Source organism: Salvelinus alpinus, chromosome 12 (assembly GCF_045679555.1).
Source record: "Salvelinus alpinus chromosome 12, SLU_Salpinus.1, whole genome shotgun sequence".
Classification (NCBI taxonomy): domain Eukaryota; kingdom Metazoa; phylum Chordata; class Actinopteri; order Salmoniformes; family Salmonidae; genus Salvelinus; species Salvelinus alpinus.
The window spans coordinates 26,214,828-26,235,538 of NC_092097.1; the positions used below are offsets into that span (position 1 = coordinate 26,214,828).

General features: G+C 44.6%; 1 protein-coding gene across 2 annotated transcripts in view; it reads left to right on the plus strand.

Annotated features, from left to right (window-relative positions):
• Window positions 1-20,711, plus strand: part of LOC139535761 (ephrin type-A receptor 8-like) — a 164,798-nt gene that overhangs the window by 92,428 nt on the left and 51,659 nt on the right. For both annotated transcript variants that reach the window (XM_071335532.1, XM_071335533.1), the window contains exons 3-5: window positions 3,916-4,113; window positions 4,270-4,419; window positions 4,614-4,929. In XM_071335532.1, coding sequence (XP_071191633.1) covers window positions 3,916-4,113; window positions 4,270-4,419; window positions 4,614-4,929 — 664 coding nt within the window. The remainder of the gene's footprint in view (window positions 1-3,915; window positions 4,114-4,269; window positions 4,420-4,613; window positions 4,930-20,711) is intronic.

Below are 20,711 nucleotides of genomic sequence, written 5' to 3' on the forward strand. Positions count from 1 at the left end.
GCTTGAAGGGGAAGCTCGTGGTTGTCCCAGGAAAGGGTAACTGGAATGAGCAGGCGGGAGTTGGATGGATGAGAGGAGGTTATGTTTCCCGTTACCGTCCTCCCAGGCCTGCACGGGAGAGTGCGTTTTCCCTGGAGCCCGGGACACGTGGAGAGGAAATGGCCCAGTTTGCCGCAATATAGACAGCATCGCTCCCTCATCCGGCGGTCTCTCTCAGCCTGGGAGATGCGTCCAACCTGCATGGGTTCCGGTGGAGTCAGCGGGGATAAAGGTGGAGACTCGGAGCTGGGACCGATAGGAGCTAGGGTGAGAGATCTACGGTTGAGCTCTCTCTCTCTCAGACGCTGGTCTATGCGTGAAGCCAACTTGATCAGGGACTCGAGGTTGTCCGGTGGTTCCCGAGTGACCAGTTCATCTTGGATGGTGTCGGAAAGACCCTTCAAAAAGCACACTGAGCGCCTCGTCATTCCAGCCACTCGCTGCTGCCACCGTGCGGAACTGGATGGCATAGTCCGTCACGCTGCGCCGACCTTGGCGGAGAGTCAGGAGCTGTTTGGCTGAGTCAGGACCGCTGGTAGGACCTTGAAACACTCGCTTGAATTCTTCAGCAAAGGTAGAGTAGCTGGCACAGCAGGGACTTTGGGCATCCCACACAGCAGTAGCCCAGGCTAGGGCTTTTTCCGACAGCAGGGTGATGATATATGCTATCTTGGACCGGTCGGTGGGAAATGACGAGGGTTGCAGCTCGAAGGAGAGAGAACATTGGGTGAAAAACCCCTTACAACCACTCGGATCACCTGAGAACCGTTGGGGAGGCGGCAGACGAGGTTCAGCCAGGGGGTTAACTGCCACGGGCACTTGAATCTGATGAACTGGAGCAGAAGCGGTTGCAGGAGAAAGTTGATCAGAAATCTGCTTTATGGAAGTCATCATCTCCGACAGAAGTTGAGAATGTCCAGCCATTAAGGCCTCTTGCTGAACCAGAGCAGCTTCATGACGTTGGACAGTCCCCTCGTGGTGGGACAGCATGGGAAAAAAGTCCTGGGTACTGGCTGCCTCTGGGTTCATTTTAATGGCTCAGTGTTTCTGTCAGGACCCGGTGCGAGAAACAGTCACTAAATCGGCAGAACCCAGAAGATGAGGCAGACACAGCAGTACTAGAGATGGTGGTTTAATAAAAAATCGATATCTTCCAAAATACAAAGAAAATCCACAAAGTGGTAAAAACAGCAAGGGAAAAACAAACCTCAAAAGACTAATCCAAAATACAAAAGAACAAAACCAGAGAACCTCTGGAAAATCCAACAAGAGAAAAATATATGTTCACAACAAGGCTTGGGCTGGGGCTGGGTGCTAACATACAAACACTGAGCAAGGAACTGAGGAACACACAGGGATTAAATACTAACAAGGGAACGACATACAGGTGCAAACAATAATTAGAGCAAGGGAAAAACAAAAGGTACAAAAAAGGTGCAATGGGGACATCTAGTGACAAAAAACCAGAACAGTCCTGGCCAAAACCTGACACTGGGAATGTGATGAAAGAAATAAAAACTGAAACAAATCCTTCTCTGTACTATTATTCTGACATTTCACATTCTTAAAATAAAGTGGTGATCCTAACTGACTGAAGACAGGGAATTGTTACTAGGATTAAATGTCAGGAATTGTGAAAAGCTGGGTTTAACCAAATACATTTAAGGTGTATGTAAACTTCTGACTTCAACTGTATATGTATATCTGTGGCCTCGTTCTTATTTAATATGTGTGTATGCGATGTTTGAGTGTGTGTGCATACGTGCGCGCACGCATGTGTTAGTGTGAATGGGACAACTCTGTTGTCTGTGATTGCCACATCTGATGAATCCTGATTGGAGATTGTCTGGGTTGGCAGGCAGGAAACAGATGTGCAATGTACAACCCAATTAATTCCCCTCTCCCTCTCTCTCTCTTGCTCTCACACACACACACATACACACACACAGCCACATGTCTCTGTGGCCGTTTACATGTGTTGTCGGGGCGATAGAGTCATATCATCTCCATGTCACCCAGGCATACAAAGAAACACTCCTTGGATCCCTCAGTAGAGCTGACAGCAGCCAGTCAATCACTTTAACCTTTTATCCTACTGTCACAACACATTGAAATTCCATCTCATATACCATACGGATCATAATCTAGTCAAATCACCAGCTCTCAAGTCTCTCAAATGTGCCAAGGAACCGCATCAGGTGTGCCTGATTCATTATGTGAAAATTTCCTCTAACAGGAATATTACTGGAGAGAAAATGTTAGTTTCCCATTAAAGATGAGAGTGGGAAAGAAGATGTTGATGGGAAGGTGGGGTAATGAGAAAGGCTAATTAAAGCAGGGCTTCATGAGTTCAAGGGCAATTTCAATTTAGCAGATAAAGATGAGAGGATGAGCGGTTGACACGGGTGAGACGTCCAAGATCTTAATTACTGCACTGTTTCTGTCTCGTGGGGAGGGGGAGGGGGGAGGAGAGGTGGTGGGTCTCTTTGTGAAACTTCGTCTTAGCTGGGGCCAAGTTCAGTTGACTCCGGCCAAAAGCTCTTCCCAGGTCATCTCTTTCATTTCAATAACCCAGACACTCACATAATGCATTTAGCTCAGGAGGAACCCACTAAGCCCCAAGGATGGATACATACATACAGACAGACAGACAGACAGACAGACAGACAGACAGACAGACAGACAGACAGACAGACAGACAGACAGACAGACAGACAGACAGGCACACAGACAGACAGGCACACACACAGACAGACACACACACAGACAGACACACACACACACACAGACAGACACACACACAGACAGACACGCACACACACCTACACACAATCTCTCTCTTTTGCTCTTTCTCTCTCCCTCTCTCTTTTATTCCCTACACTACACTGCTCAGTGAAAATAATCATTTTTGATAACCATTGAGGAATTCTATCAAAAAGGGTAAAAGCTGCCTCAGCAACCTCATTGCCAATTGCTCTATTTGACCTGAGTTCTACATCAGTAGAATCACTTGAAAGTTGTGGAGTTTTAATACATTTAAATGTGGACTAGGAATAGTACTTTTTGTCTAGCAATGAGTGTTTGTTTGTGGTTACGTGTGTGTGAGTCCACTATTCCTGGTCACGGCTGGATGGGGGGAATCATATAAAGGTCATCTATAGAAGTGAAGACTTCTTCCTCAAGGAAAAAGTTTAAGTGTAGCCATTGCTCATATTCCCTCTAGACAGCTGGGCTAATCACAGCGCACTCATAAAGTTCTCAGCATTACAACAAGACAGCAGTAACACAAACACACAACTTAAACAGTACTGAAAAGAGAATGATGCAATGCTTCAGATATACAATGAAACACACTGCTTGTAGAAGGAACACAGACTGGCATACAGCAAGTAATGGGAATCGAGTCGCTTAGAACATATTTTCAATTGATATGCCTGTCGTATAGAGGTCTGTCTCCAGACACTTGTACACTTGGCAGAATGAATGAAGTCTTTATGCCTGACACATTGAGGGAGTGTGTAACCATACTAAGAGACTAATTAAAGCAGTATTCTGTTGTTAAAGGGGTTATGATCATGTGTATCAGTGGTTATTAATGGGTTTTGTGAATGTAATCATGCTGTTACTGTAGCAGATCTGTATGACTGACCCTATGATGTTACTTAGCCTGCACTGTTTTCTGGAATTAGACAAACATTCTGTCAGAGCAGTTAAGAAACATATGTGACACCAGATGTATTTTGGAAACCTTGGATATTCAGGACCGTCTCTTTCCCCCTTCCTGACTAACTTTATTCTCTTAACCCTTTCCTCCATTCCATTTTCTATCTCTCTTTTACCCTTATCCTCCTCCCTCTATCTCTCCATCTCCTGCAGTGGGATGCTATAAATGAGATGGATGAGTATTTCAGTCCCATCCACACGTACCAGGTGTGTAACGTGATGAGTCCCAGTCAGAACAACTGGCTGAGGACAGGCTGGATCCCTCGTGACGGAGCCAGGAGGATCTACATCGAGGTCAAGTTCACCCTCCGGGACTGTAACAGCATGCCTGGAGTCCTGGGAACCTGCAAGGTACAAGGGATCGGAGAGAGTGGTTGGGAATGTGGGGCGAGGGAGGACGGGAGGGAGAAAGAGATGAAGATAAGTACGTGTTTTGCTTCAAAGATCAACACAGACTATTGACAGCTCTGTCTTTGATCATTTCTTTGTGTGTGTTATGATGAGCAGGAGACATTTAACCTGTACTACTATGAGTCGGACCGAGCTGTAGGCACGGCCATCAGAGAGACCCAGTTCACCAAGATCGATACCATCGCTGCTGATGAGAGCTTTACTGGAGTGGACCTGGGAGTCAGGAGACTCAAACTCAACACAGAGGTATGCTAACTTATTTGACTTTCATGTTTTGAGTGAGCAGTGTTTCAGCACTGTGCTTCTCCTGCACGGAGTTGTCCATGGTGCTGAAATGGGTGCCTTTCACAGTGCCACCCCTGACGTTTGCTCCCATTCCACATTTACTGAAACGTTTTGAGATGGATTATTGTGATGTATTGTCCTTTGTCTCCTCCCAGGTGCGAGGTGTGGGCCCCCTCACTAGACGAGGCTTCTACCTGGCCTTCCAGGACATTGGGGCGTGCATCGCCCTGACCTCAGTCAGGGTGTACTACAAGCGCTGCTCAGGCGTGGGCCGCAACCTGGCCGTGTTCACTGACGTGGTGACAGGCGCTGACTCCTCCTCCCTGGTGGAGGTCAGGGGTCAGTGTGTGGACCACGCCGAAGAGAGAGACACGCCCAAGATGTACTGCAGCGCTGAGGGGGAGTGGCTGGTGCCCATCGGGAGGTGTATATGCAGCGCGGGGTTCGAGGAGCACAGGGAGTCCTGCATCGGTGAGTCACACTCTGAATTAGGGACGTATTTGGCTATCTTGTTTTACATTATGTTACTATCCAGCATTTTTTTTAATCTTACTTTACTTTACCTGTGCCCAATCTGTGTGTTTATGGTCAATGTTCAGCCTTGGACATTTTCTGTGTGGTTCAAGATCTTTCAAACCTATAATACTAGTCCAGCTATGGCTATAGGTTGAATAGCTCATAGTCCTGAATAATTTTTCAATTTCTGAGATAAGCTGTGGTGAGTCATGAAAGATACCTCAAGTATTGTTTTCCATTCCTTGTCTTGCTTCAATTTTTGTTTTGTTTATTTTCTCTGATGGACTGACTTCATTTAGGGACCTGTGCATATTTTAGGTTGCCAGGGTTATGGCAATTAAAAACTATTAATCACAGCCGCTGGATAATTAAACGCTAAAAGCGTTCCTTCGGCATAATGTGCCAAACGAACGAGGCACAGAACACTGGTTCACCTGTCTTGTTTCTAACACACACATCTCCACTCATCTACGTACCTGTTTACAGTACCTGTTTACAGTACCTGTTTACTGCCTGAAGGAAACACACTCACCTGCGAACAAGGCATTGACGGCTCCTGGCAAACACACACACACACACACACACACACACACACACACACACACACACACACACACACACACACAGAGAGAGAGTTTTGTTTTGTGTTAGATGCTTATCTTCTTATGGCTGCAATCCCGTTAACGGGATCGATATGACAACAGCCAGTGAAAGTGCAGGGCGCCAAATTCAAACAACAGAAATCTCATAATTAAAATTCCTCAAACATACATTTATCTTCTACCATTTTAACCTTTCTGAACCACCCATCCCGGATCTGGGATAATTGTCATCAGAAACGCTGACTAGCATAGCCTAGCCTAGCGCAAACGGTATATAATAAAATATCATTTCATGAAATCACAAGTGCAATATTGCAAAACACAGCTTAGCCTTTTGTTAATCCATCTGTCTTCTCAGATTTTGAAATTATGCTTTACAGCGCAAGCAATACTTGCATTTGTGTAAATTTATTGATCGCTCGACAAAACAATAAGAACACCTAGCGTCAGGTAACTTGGTCACGAAAATCAGAAAAGCAATCAAATTAATCGTTTACCTTTGATGATCTTCGGATGGTTTCACTCACGAGACTCCCAGTTAGACAGCAAATGTTCCTTTTGTTCCATAAAGATATTTTTTATATCCAAATACCTCCGTTTGTTTGCTGCGTTATGCAGGAATCCAGGAATCCACCGGAAATAGCGTTCGCGACAACGCCGGAAAAAATTCCAAATTATATCCATAATGTCCACAGAAACATGTCAAACGTTGTTTATAATCCATCTTCAGGGTGTTTTTCAAATATCTATTCGATAATATATCAACCGGGACAGTTGGCTTTTCACTAGGACCGTGAGAAACTATGGCTGCCTTTCACTTTTGCGCAAAAATCACTCAGAGCCCCCACCTATCTACTTACACAATGTGGTCGTTCACGCTCATCCTTCAAAATAAAAGCCTGAAACTATGTCTAAAGGCTGTTGACACCTTAGGGAAGACATAGAAAAAGAAGTCTGGTTGATATCCCTTTATGTGGGCATGGGATGCATGGGAACAGAGAGGTCTCAAAAACAGGGCCACTTCCTGGTTGGATTTTCCTCAGGTTTTAGCCTGCAATATCAGTTCTGTTTAACTCACAGACAAAAAATTTACAGTTTTGGAAACTTCAGAGTGTTTTCTATCCAGATCTGACTATTATATGCATATTCTAGTTTCGGGGTCTGAGAAATAGGCAGTTTCAAATGGGTACGCCTTTTTAGCCAAAAGCGAAAACTGCGCCCCCTAGTCTTAATTAAAGGTAATCTTGTTGTTAATCCCACCAAAGTGTCTGATTTCAAATAGGCTTTTCAGCGACAGCACCACAAACGATTATGTTAGGTCACCGCAAAATCACAGACAAACACAGTCATTTTTCCAGCCAAAGACAGGAGTCACAAAAAGCAGAAATAGAGATAAAATGAATCACTAACCTTTGATCTTCATCAGATGACACTCATAGGACTTTAGGTTACACAATGTTTTGTTCGATTAAGTTCATATTTATATCCAAAAACCTCAGTTTACATTGGCGCCATGTTTAGAAATGCCTCCAAAATATTCAGGGGAAATTGCAGAGAGCCACGTCAAATAACATAAATACTCATCATAAACTTTGATGAAAGATACATGTTTTACATAGAATTAAAGATACACTTGTTCTAAATGCAATCGCTGTGTCAGATTTCAAAAAGCTTTATGGCAAAACACAATATTAAATCATCTGAAAATAGCGTTCAGCCACAAAAGCAAGCCATACAGTTACCCACCAAATTGTGCAGTCAACAAAAATCATAAAATGCATTATAAATCTTCACTTACCTTTGCTGATCTTCGTCGGAATGCACTCCCAGGACTCCCACTTCCACAAGAAATGTTCGTTTTGTTCGGTAATGTCCATCATTTATGTCCAAATAGCTATTTTTGTTAGCGTGTATGGTAAACAAATCCAACGTCAGGAAGCGCGTTCACTAAAAGCTGACGAAATGTCCAAAAGTTCCATAACAGTCAGTACAAACATGTCAAACGATGTATTGAATCAATCTTTAGAATGTTTTTAACATAAATCTTGAATAACGTTCCAACCGGAGAATTACATTGACTTCAGATGAGCGACGGAACAGAGCTCCCTCTCATGTGAACGCACATGGTCAGGTCATGGCAGACCTGACTAATTCTCCTCTCATTCGGCCCCCCTTCACAGTAGAGGCATCATACAAGGTTCTGCAGACTGTTGACATCTAGTGGAAGCCGTAAGAAATGCAAACTCATCCATTTCTCGCTGTGAATTCAATAGGATCTTGTTTGAAAATCGACCAGCCTCAGAATTCCCACAACCTTTTTTCTCAGGTTTTTGCCTGCCATATGAGTTCTGTTATACTCACAGACATCATTCAAACAGTTTTAGAAACTTCAGAGTGTTTTCTATCCAATACGAATAATAATATGCATATATTAGCAACTGGGACTGAGGAGCAGGTAGTTTACTATGGGCACCTCTGTGCACCTTTCATCCAAGCTACTCAATACTGCCCCTGCAGCCATAAGAAGTTATCTCATGAATCTCTCCATTTGTCTATAGTCAAGACATCATCCTAGTGCTTTGTAGTAGCACTAGTGGCTGTAGTAGAGAGCTGGCGTGTGTGGAGGACTCGTCTCTCTGTGACCAAACTGGGTCACTGTGCTAATTCACCTCTCTCCAGTCACGCACATCCCAGGACACGACACGAGACGAGACGAGTTGTTGCCATGCAGACAACCTTGAGCACGATAGAGAGAGAGATGGGTTAAGTGGATAAGCAGTATGAATGCAAGAGAAAATGTGTGTGTGTGTGTTTAAGGGGTTCTTCCCTAACAAAGGCTCACTAGAGCCCCTGAGTTTTACAGTAAGCATGAGATTATCTGAATGATTGCAGGATGTCACATTAAAGGTGTCACAGAAAGGAAAGAGTGGAAGTAGAAAAGAGTGAAGAGAATGATAGAGGGAGGAGAATGGGAGAGGAGAGACAGACCCCTCTCTTTGATATAGGAGGCCGGTCGACAGCTCTCTTGTCACGGTTAAAGTGACATTTGAAATAGAGCATGTCACTACTGTGTGTGTTTGTGTGTGTAAGCCCACACCAGGGCTTTTGACTGCCGGGGTAGAATGGAGTAAAATGGCCCATACAGAGAGATAGAGATACGGCGAGAGCGACCGAGGACACACTGATATGGGCACACACTTAGCCTGATCACATTCACTCAAGTCAACCAGCCTATCTGACCTTGTTACATAGAAAGAGGTGGGGACACACACACACACACACACACACACACAAACATAGACGAGCAGAGAGCGAGAGAGCGAGACAGAGAAAAAGCGAGAGAGACAGAGCGTAAGAGAAACGGCGAGAGAGACAGAGCGTAAGAGAAACGGCGAGAGAGACAGAACGTAAGAGAAACGGCGAGAGAGACGGAACGTAAGAGAAACGGCGAGAGAGACGGCGAGAGAGACGGCGAGAGAGACGGCGAGAGAGACGGCGAGAGAGACGGCGAGAGAGACGGCGAGAGAGACGGCGAGAGAGACAGCGACAGCCAGAGAGACAGCGACAGCCAGAGAGACAGCGACAGCCAGAGAGACAGCGACAGCCAGAGCGACAGCCAGAGCGACAGCCAGAGTGACAGCCAGAGCGACAGCGAGCGAGAGAGACAGCGACAGCCAGAGAGACAGCCAGAGAGAGAGAGAGACAGCAAGCGACAGAGCGCGAGAGAGACAGTGACAGCGACAGCCAGAGAGACAGCCAGAGAGACAGCGAGAGCGAGCGAGACAGCAACAGAGAGACATCGAGAGACAGCGAGAGAGAGACAGAGACAGCTAGAGAGACAGCGAGAGAGACAGCTATACAGAGAGACAGAGACAGAGAGTAGGCGAAAAAGCGAGCGAGACGGCGAGAGAGAGAGAGAGAGAGAGAGAGAGAGAGAGAGAGAGAGAGAGAGAGAGAGAGAGAGAGAGAGAGAGAGAGAGAGAGAGAGAGAGAGAGAGAGAGAGAGAGAGAGAGAGAGAGAGAGAGAGAGAGAGAGAGAGAGAGAGAGAGAGAGAGAGAGAGAGAGAGAGAGAGAGAGAGAGAGAGAGAGAGAGAGAGAGAGAGAGAGAGAGAGAGAGAGAGAGAGAGAGAGAGAGAGAGAGAGAGACTTGGGGGTAACAGCACGCACTGTTGACCCTAGGGGCCGGTTCTCCCGACATCCTCAGACATGGATGCACGTCTAATACTGACATATCACGGGTGACCTGGCTGCAGAAAACATAGTGAAAATGTGATTATGTCTGCAACAATGTTATGATCATTTCAAATACAGATTCCTCTTTAAATGAGGTTCAGCTTATAAAGGCTTTATAAAGCCCTTCATTATGCCTTCATAAGCACTACGTGAATGTTATACAAAGCATCTATAACAGTATGTCATGCTTTATAAAGGGTTCATACATTTGGAATAACTGTGTGACACAATTACAAATGTCAAATGTGACATAACCCACTATGTTGAATATGATATAAACATGTGCTTTATGATGACATGTTGTGCTGAAGGACGGCTTACGCTCTTATTAAGTGATGTCATGTTAGTCACATTACACCTAATCTCAGACACTTCCGCCCAAGTACGCGGAATGTCTGGTGGACCAATGCATCAAACTTGGACTTCATTAGTTAGGGTTAGGTTTAAAATCACATTTTAAGAAGATAAATGATGGAAATGGTCAGGGTTAAGCAATAAGTATGACTTTTTGACTGTGTTAAACCTCTCTTGGGTACGTGAGACGTTAGCGTCCCACCTCTTCAACAGCCAGTGAAACTGCTGGGCGCCAAATTCAAATACAGAAATACTCATTATAAAAATTCAGAAAACAAAACATATTTTACATAGGTTTAAAGATTAACTTCTTGTGAATCCAACCATGATGTCAGATTTAAAAAATGCTTTACGGCGAAAGCATACCTTACGATTATTTGAGAACATAGCCCACTAGACAAATCATTACAAACAGTAACCAGCCAAGTAGAACAGTTACACAAGTCAGAAATAGAGTTCAAATTAATCCCTTACCTTTGATGATCTTCATATGGTTGCACTCAGCAGACATTCATTTACTCAATAAATGTTCCTTTTGTTCGATAAAGTCTCTTTATATCCAAAAACCTCAGTTTTGTTCGCATTTTCTTCAGTAATCCACAGGCTCAAACGCAGTCAAAACAGGAAGACAAAAAAATCAAAATTGTATCCGTAAAGTTCATAGAAACATGTCAAACGATGTTTATATCCAATCCTCAGGTTGTTTTTAGCCTAAATAATCTATAATATTTCAACCGGACAATAACGTTGTCAATTTAAAAGGTAAACAAGAAAGGCACTCTCTCGGTCGCGCGCATGAAAAAGCTCTGTGACACTTTAGGGTCCACTCATTCAGACTGCTCTTACTTCCTCATTTTTCAGGATACAAGCCTGAAACAATTTCTAAAGACTGTTGACATCTAGTGGAAGGCATAGAAACTGCAATTTGAGTCCTAAGTCAATGGATACGGTAATGGCATTGAATAGAAAACTACAAAACCAAAAAAGAAACTAATTCCTGAATGGATTTTTCTCAGGTTTTCGCCTGCCAAATCAGTTCTGTTATACTCACAGACACTATTTTAACAATTTTGGAAACTTTAGAGTGTTTTCTATCCATATCTACCAGTTATATGCATATCATATCTTCTGGGCCCGAGAAGCAGGTAGTTTAATTTGGGCATGCATTTCATCCAAAATTCCGAATGCTGCCCCCTACCCTAGAGAAGTTTTAAGTAGTGACGATGAGAAATACTTTACTCAGTAAGGTCACTCCTATAGAATTCTATGGTCACTCCCACTAAGGCCAACTTTGAATGGTTGATATCCCAGGCTTATATGTGCTGTGTGTGCAATAGCCTGGGGACAATGTTACAACAAAAAAACACTTACCTTAATGAAAGCCCCCAACCTAAAGTAATTGAAAGTGTCTTTCATCTGGAACCAAGTTAGATGTTCCTCAGTACACAAACATGCACACAACAAAAGCAAGCCATATCGTGCGGTGTTGGTCCCAGTCAGGTCTTTGACACATTCACCCACTCCTCCACTGAAAGATCAGCCACAAAATGTTGGCACCATTGTAACAGGTTGTAATCAAGCCCTGGTCTCCAGCATGTGAAAAGAAGAGGAATACCTGGTGCGGTAGTATCAGGTTGGACTTCTCCAAATCATCTTGGTTCTGACACACACACAAACGCAAGCTTTGCAGGTCCATCGAGCCATTTAAATATCTCTCACACCCTACATTAACCTGTGGATCATGAGAGAACCTTCATAAGACAGGAGAGCGTTAATAACTTATTTGAGACACCTTCGGTCATTCATAGCAGGTATATTTTCTGGGTGATTAAATATTGACTGGCTTTCATCAAGCTGCTCATTCAAGAAAAAGCTTCAAACTGCAACATGGTTCAGGTTATCAGTCAACCTAACAGGGTAGTTACAAACAGCACAGGAATTAAATCATCAACATCTATTGATCATATCTTTACTAATGCTGCAGATATTTGCTTGAAGGCAGTATTCAGATCCATCGGATGTAGTGATCACAATATAGTACCAATATCTAGGAAAACCAACATTTCAAAAGCTGGGCCTAATATAGTGTATAAGAGGTCATACAATAAGTTTCGTAGTGATTCCTATGTTGTAGATGTAAAGAATATTTATTAGTCTGTGGTGTGTAATGAGGAGCAACCAGACGCTGCACTTGACACATTTATGAAATTGCTCTTTTCAAATCAAATCAAATGATATTGATCACATACACATATTTAGCTGATGTTATTGTGGGTGTTGCGAAGTGCTTGTGTTCCTGGCTCCAACAGTGCAGTAATATCTAACAATTCACAACAATACACACAAATCTAAAATTTAATGAATGGAATTAAGAAATGTATAAATATTAGGACGAGCAATGTCGGAGTGGCATTTACTAAAATACATTAGAATAGAATACAGTATATACATATGAGATGAGTAAAGCAGTATGTAAACATTAATTAAAGTGATTAGTGTTCCATTATTAAAGTGGCTAGTGATTCCATGTCTATGTGCAGTGGCTTGCGAAAGTGTTCACTCCCTTGGCATTTTTCCAATTTTGTTGCCTTATTTGGGGGAGTATGTATAATTTGATTTACACCACATGCAAAACATTTTGAAGATGCAAAAAAAAAATGTATGAAATGTTTGCCCATTCTTCAAGACAAAACTGCAACAGCTCCTTCAAGTTGGATGGGTTCCACTGGTGTACAGCAATCTTTAAGTCATACCACAGCTTCTCAATTGGATTGAGGTTTGGGCTTTGACTAGGCCATTCCAAGACATTTAAACGATTCGCCTTAAACCACTCAAGTGTTGCTTTAGCAGTATGCTTAGGGTCATTGTCCTGCTGGAAGATGAACCTCCGTCCCAGTCTCAAATCTCTGGAAGACTGAAACAGGTTTCCCTCAAGAATTTCCCTGTATTTAGCGCCATCCATCATTCCTTCAATTCTGACCAGTTTCCCAGTCCCGGCCGATGGAAAAACATCCCCACAGCATGATGCTGCCACCACCATGCTTCACTGTGGGGATGGTGTTCTCGGGGTGATGAGAGGTGTTGGGTTTGCACCAGACATAGCTTTTTTCTTGATGGCCAAAAAGCTACATTTTAGAGTCATATGACCAGAGTACCTTCTTCCATATGTTTGGGGAGTCTCCCACATGCCTTTTGGTGAACACCAAACGTGTTTGCTTATTTTTTTCTTTAAGCAATGGCTTCTTTCTGTCCACTCTTCCGTAAAGCCCAGCTCTGTGGAGTGTACGGCTTAAAGTGGTCCTATGGACAGATACTCCAATCTCCGCTGAGGAGCTTTGCAACTCCTTCAGGGTTATCTTTGGTCTCTTTGTTACCTCTCTGATTAATGTCCTCCTTGCCTGGTTCGTGAGTTTTGGTGGGCAGCCCTCTCTTGGCAGGTTTGTTGTAGAGTCATATTCTTTCCATTTTTTAATAATGAATTTAATGGTGCTCCATGGGATGTTCAAAGTTTCTGATATTTTTTTATAACCCAACCCTGATCTGTACTTCTCCACAACTTTGTCCCTGATCTGTTTGGAGAGCTCCTTGATCTTCATGGAGCCAGCTGCTAGTGGAGCCCCTTGCTCAGTGGTGTTGCAGACTCTGGGGCCTTTCAGAACAGGTGTATATACACTGCTCAAAAAAATAAAGGGAACACATCCTAGATCTGAATGAATGAAATATTCTTATTAAATACTTTTTTCTTTACATAGTTGAATGTGCTGACAACAAAATCACACAAAAATTATCAATGGAAATCAAATTTATCAACCCATGGAGGTCTGGATTTGGAGTCACACTCAAAATTAAAGTGGAAAACCACACTACAGGCTGATCCAACTTTGATGTAATGTCCTTAAAACAAGTCAAAATAAGGCTCAGTATTGTGTGTGTGGCCTCCACGTGCCTGTATGACCTCCCTACAACGCCTGGGCATGCTCCTGATGAGGTGTCTGGGGAACGGTCTGGGGAACGGGCGGGCCAGTCCATAGCATCAATGCCTTCCTCTTGCAGGAACTGCTGACACTCCAGCCACATATGATCTAGCATTGTCTTGCATTAGGAGGAACCCAGGGCCAACCGCACCAGCATATGGTCTCACAAGGGGTCCGAGGATCTCATCTCGGTACCTAATGGCAGTCAGGCTACCTCTGGCGAGCACATGGAGGGCTGTGTGGCCCCCCAAAGAAATGCCACCCCACACCATGACTGACCCACCGCCAAACCGGTCATGCTGGAGGATGTTGCAGGCAGCAGAACGTTCTCCACGGTGTCTCCAGATTCTGTCACGTCTGTCACATGTGCGTGTGAACCTGCTTTCATCTGTGAAGAGCACAGGGCGCCAGTGGCGAATTTGCCAATCTTGGTGTTCTCTGGCAAATGCCAAACGTCCTGCACGGTGTTGGGCTGTAAGCACAACCCCCACCTGTGGACGTCGGGCCCTCATACCACCCTCATGGAGTTCGTTTCTGACCGTTTGAGCAGACACATGCACATTTGTGGCCTGCTGGAGGTCATTTTGCAGGGCTCTGGCAGTGCTCCACCTTCTCCTCCTTGCACAAAGGCGGAGGTAGCGGTCCTGCTGCTGGGTTGTTGCCCTCCTACGGCCTCCTCCACGTCTCCTGATGTACTGGCCTGTCTCCTGGTAGCGCCTCCATGCTCTGGACACTACGCTGACAGACACAGCAAACCTTCTTGCCACAGCTCGCATTGATGTGCCATCCTGGATGAGCTGCACTACCTGAGCCACTTGTGTGGGTTGTAGACTCTGTCTCATGCTACCACTAGAGTGAAAGCACCGCCAGCATTCAAAAGTGACCAAAACATCAGCCAGGAAGCATAGGAACTGAGATGTGGTCTGTGGTCACCACCTGCAGAACCACTCCTTTATTGGGGGTGTCTTGATAATTGCCTATAATTTCCACCTTTTGTCTATTCCATTTGCACAACAGCATGTGAAATTTATTGTCAATCAGTGTTGCTTCCTAAGTGGACAGTTTGATTTCACAGAAGTGTGATTGACTTGGAGTTACATTGTGTTGTTTAAGTGTTCCCTTTATTTTTTTGAGCAGTGTATAATGAGATCATGTGACACTTAGATTGCACACAGGTAGACTTTATTTAACTAATTATGTGACTTCTGAACATAATTGGTTGCACCAGATCTTATTTAGGGGCTTCATAGCAAAGGGGGTGAATACATATGCACGCACCACTTTTACATTTACAGATTTCAATTTTTGGGGGGAAACAAGTAATTTTTTCCACTTCACCAATTTGGACTATTTTGTGTATGTCCATTACATGAAATCCAAATAAAAATATATTTAAATTACAGTTTGTAATGCAACAAAATAGGAAAAATGGCAAGGGGAGTGAATACTTTTGCAAGGCACTGTATATAGGGCAGCAGCCTCTAAGGTGCAGGGTTGAGTAACCTGATGGTAGCCAGCTAGTGATGGCTATTTAACCTCGGGCAACCTCTAGGGCATGTGGGACGGTAGCGTCTCACCTCGTCAACAGCCATTGAAACTGCAGGGCGCCAAATTCAAAACAACAGAAATCCCATAATTAAAATTCCTCAAACATACAAGTATTTACACCATTTTAAAGATACACTTGTTGTAAATCCAGCCGCAGTGTCCGATTTCAAAAAGGCTTTACGACGAAAGCACACCAAACGATTATGTTAGGTCAGAGCCAATTCACAGAAACACAGCCATTTTTCCAGCCAAAGAGAGGAGTCACAAAAAGATAAAATTAATTTGATCTTCATCAGATGACACTCATAGGACTTCATGTTACAGTATACATGTATGTTTTGTTCGGTAAAGTTCATATTTCTATCCAAAAATCTGAGTTTACATTGGCGCGTTATGTTCAGTAGTTCCAAAACATCCGGTGATTTTGCAGAGAGCCACGTCAATTTACAGAAATACTCATAATAAACATTGCTAAAAGATACAACTGTTATGCATGGAATTTTAGATCCACTTCTCCTTAATGCAACCGCTGTGTCAGATTTCAAAAAAACTTTACGGAAAAAGCAAACCATGCAATAATCTGAGTACAGCGCTCAGAGACCAAGACAACCCAAAGAGATATCCGCCATGTTGTGTAGTCAACAGATGACAGAATAGCATTATAAATATTCCCTTACCTTTGATCTTCATCAAAATGCACTCCCAGGAATCCCAGTTCCACAATAAATGTTTGTTTTGTTCGATGAAGTCCATCATTTATGTCCAAATACCTCCTTTTTGTTAGCGCGTTTAGCCCAGTAATCAAAATTCATGACGCGCGATCACTAGGTGCAGACAAAGTCAAAAAGTTCAGTTACAGTGTATAGAATCAATCTTTAGGATGTTTTAAACATAAATCTTCAAAAATGTTCCAACCGGAGAATTCCTTTGTCTTCAGAAATGCAATGGAACGCAAGCTAACTCTCACGTGAACGCGCCTGGTCAGCTCGTGGCTCTCTGGCAGACCTCTGACTCATTCCCCTCTCATTCGCCCCCACTTCCCAGTAGAAGCCTCAAACAAGGTTCTAAAGACTGTTGACATCTAGTGGAAGCCTTAGGAAGTGAAACATGACCCCATTTCCACTGTATCTTGGATAAGCAAAGAGTTGAAAAACTACAAACCTCAGATTTCCCACTTCCTGGTTGGATTTTTTCTCAGGTTTCTGCCTGCCATATGAGTTCTGTTATACTCACAGACATCATTCAAACAGTGTTAGAAACTTCAGAGTGTTTTCTATCCAAATCTACTAATAATATGCATATCCTAGCATCTGGGCCTGAATAGCAGGCAGTTTACTCTGGGCACGATTTTCATCCGGACGTGAAAATACTGCCCCCTACCCAAGAGAGGTTAACAGTGATGGCCTTGAGACAGAAGCTGTTTTTCAGTCTCTCGGTCCCAGCTTTGATGGACCTGTACTGACCTCGCTTTCTGGATAATAACGGGGTGAACAGGCCATGGCTCGGGTGGTTGATGTCCTTGAGGATCTTTTTGGCCTTCCTGTTACATCGGGTGCTGTAGGTGTCCTGAAGGGCAGGCAGTGTGGGCCAGACGGATTGCCAAGGCGTTTACTCAGAGCATGTGTGGACCAACTGGCAAGTGTCTTCACTAACATTTTCAAACTCTCCCTGACCGAGTCTGTATTACCCATATGGTTCAAGCAGACCACCATAGTGCCTGTGCACAAGAATGCAAATGTAACCTGCCTAAATGACTACTGCCCCGTAGCACTCACATTGGTAGCCATGAAGTGCTTTGAAAGGCTGGTTATGGCTCACATCACCACCATCATCCCTGAAACCCTAGACCCACTCCAATTCGCATACAATCCCAACAGCTCCACAGATTACACAATCTCGATCGCACTCCACACTGCCCTTTCCCACCTGGACAAAAGGAAGACCTATGAGCGAATGCTATTCATTGACTACAGCTCAGAGTTCAACACCATAGTGCCCACTAAGCTCATCACTAAGCTAAGGACCCTGGGACTAAACACTTCCCTCTGCAACTGGATCCTGGACTTCCTGACAGGCCGTCACCAGGTGGTAAGGGTAGGCAACAACACATCTGCCACGCTGATCCTCAACACCAGGGCCACTCAGGGGGGTGTGCTTAGTATCCCTCCTGTACTCCCTGTTCACCCACGATGTCGTGGTCAAGCACTACTCCAACTCCATCATTAAGATTGCTAACGACACAACAGTGGTAGGCCTGATCACCGACAATGATGAGACAGCTTATAGGGAGGTCAGAGACCTGGCAGTGTGGTGCCAGGGCAATAACCTCTCCCTCAATGTGAGCAAGACCATGGAGATGATCATGGACTACAGGAAAAGGAGAGCCGAACAGGCCCGTTAACATTGAGGGTGCTGTAGTGGAGCATGTCGAGAGTTTCAAGTTCCTTGGTGTCCACATCACCAACAAACTGTCATGGTCCAAACACACCAAGACAGTTGTGAAGAGGGCACGACAACACCTTTTCCTCCTCAGGAGACTGAAAAGATTTGGCATGGGTCCCCAGACCCTCAAAGTTCTACAGCTGCACCATCGAGAGCATCCTGACCAGTTGCATCACTGCCTGGTATGACAACTGCTCGGCATCCGACCGTAAGGTGCTACAGAGGGTAGTGCACACTCTACCCCCAAGTTATAAGACTGCTGAACAAGGTCTACACTTGTTGTATTCTGCGCATGATTGAAGTAGCTACAGTACGTAATCTAACTCAACACTTAACTACTACAAACTAATTTAAATTACAATAAATAAAGGTTACCTTGCTTGTTTTTTTCTATCCAGTGGAAGCACAAGTGGTGCATTTGATTTGCGAACTCATCACATGATCAACATCTTCTTCGATGAGTTTTAACGATGGTTGGCGTCCAATAAATGTTGCAATACCGCCACCTATTAGATTGTTGTATAACTCAAATCAAATCAAATCAAATCAAATTTATTAGTCACATACACATGGTTAGCAGATGTTAATGCGAGTGTAGCGAAATGCTTGTGCTTCTAGTTCCGACAATGCAGTAATAACCAACAAGTAATCTAACCTAACAATTCCACAACTACTACCTTACACACACACACAAGTGTAAAGGGATAAAGAATATGTACATAAAGATATATGAATGAGTGGTGGTACAGAACGGCATGGCAGATGCAGTAGATGGTATAGAGTACGGTATATACATATGAGATGAGTACTGTAGGGTATGTAAACATAAAGTGGCATAGTTTAAAGTGGCTAGTGGTACATGTATTACATAAAGATGGCAAGATGCAGTAGATGATATAGAGTACAGTATATACATATGAGATGGGTAATGTAGGGTATGTAAACATTATATTAAGTGGCATTGTTTAAAGTGGCTAGTGGTACATTTTTACATAATTTCCATCAATTCCCATTTTTAAAGTGGCTGGAGTTGAGTCAGTATGTTGGCAGCGGCCGCTAAATGTTAGTGGTGGCTGTTTAACAGTCTGATGGCCTTGAGATAGAAGCTGTTTTTCAGTCTCTCGGTCCCTGCTTTGATGCACCTGTACTGACCTCGCCTTCTGGATGATAGCGGGGTGAACAGGCAGTGGCTTGGGTGGTTGTTGTCTTTGATGATCTTTATGGCCTTCCTGTGACATCGGGTGGTGTAGGTGTCCTGGAGGGCAGGTAGTTTGCCCCTGGTGATGCGTTCTGCAGACCTCACTACCCTCTGGAGAGCCTTACGGTTGTGGGCGGAGCAGTTGCCGTACCAGGCGGTGATACAGCCCGACAGGATGCTCTCGATTGTGCATCTGTAGAAGTTTGTGAGTGCTTTATGTGACAAGCCGAATTTCTTCAGCCTCCTGAGGTTGAAGAGGCGCTGCTGCGCCTTCTTCACAACGCTGTCTGTGTGGGTGGACCAATTCAGTTTGTCCGTGATGTGTACACCGAGGAACTTAAAACTTTCCACCTTCTCCACTACTGACCCGTCGATGTGGATAGGGGGGTGCTCCCTCTGCTGTTTCCTGAAGTCCACAATCATCTCCTTTGTTTTGTTGACGTTGAGTGTGAGGTTATTTTCCTGACACCACACTCCGAGGGCCCTCACCTCCTCCCTGTAGGCCGTCTAGTCGTTGTTGGTAATCAAGCCTACCACTGTAGTGTCATCCGCAAACTTGATGATTGAGTTGGAGGCGTGCATGGCCACGCAGTCGTGGGTGAACAGGGAGTACAGGAGAGGGCTCAGAACGCACCCTTGTGGGGCCCCAGTGTTGAGGATCAGCGGGGTGGAGATGTTGTTACCTACCCTCACCACCTGGGGGCGGCCCGTCAGGAAGTCCAGGACCCAGTTGCACAGGGCGGGGTCGAGACCCAGGGTCTCGAGCTTGATGACGAGTTTGGAGGGTACTATGGTGTTAAATGCTGAGCTGTAATCGATGAACAGCATTCTCACATGGGTATTCCTCTTGTCCAGATGGGTTAGGGCAGTGTGCAGTGTGGTTGCGATTGCGTCGTCTGTGGACCTATTGGGTCGGTAAGCAAATTGGAGTGGGTCTAGGGTGTCCGGTAGGGTGGAGGTGATATGGTCCTTGACTAGTCTCTCAAAGCACTTCATGATGACGGAAGTGAGTGCTACGGGGCGGTAGTCGTTTAGCTCAGTTACCTTAGCTTTCTTGGGAACAGGAACAATGGTGGCCCTCTTGAAGCATGTGGGAACAGCAGACTGGGATAAGGATTGATTGAATATGTCCGTAAACACACCAGCCAGCTGGTCTGCGCATGCTCTGAGGACGCGGCTGGGAATGCCGTCTGGGCCTGCAGCCTTGCGAGGGTTAACACGTTTAAATGTTTTACTCACCTCGGCTGCAGTGAAGGAGAGCCCGCAGGTTTTGGTAGGGGGCCGTGTCAGTGGCACTGTATTGTCCTCAAAGCGGGCAAAAAAGTTGTTTAGCCTGTCTGGGAGCAAGACATCCTGGTCCGCGACGGGGCTGGTTTTCTTTTTGT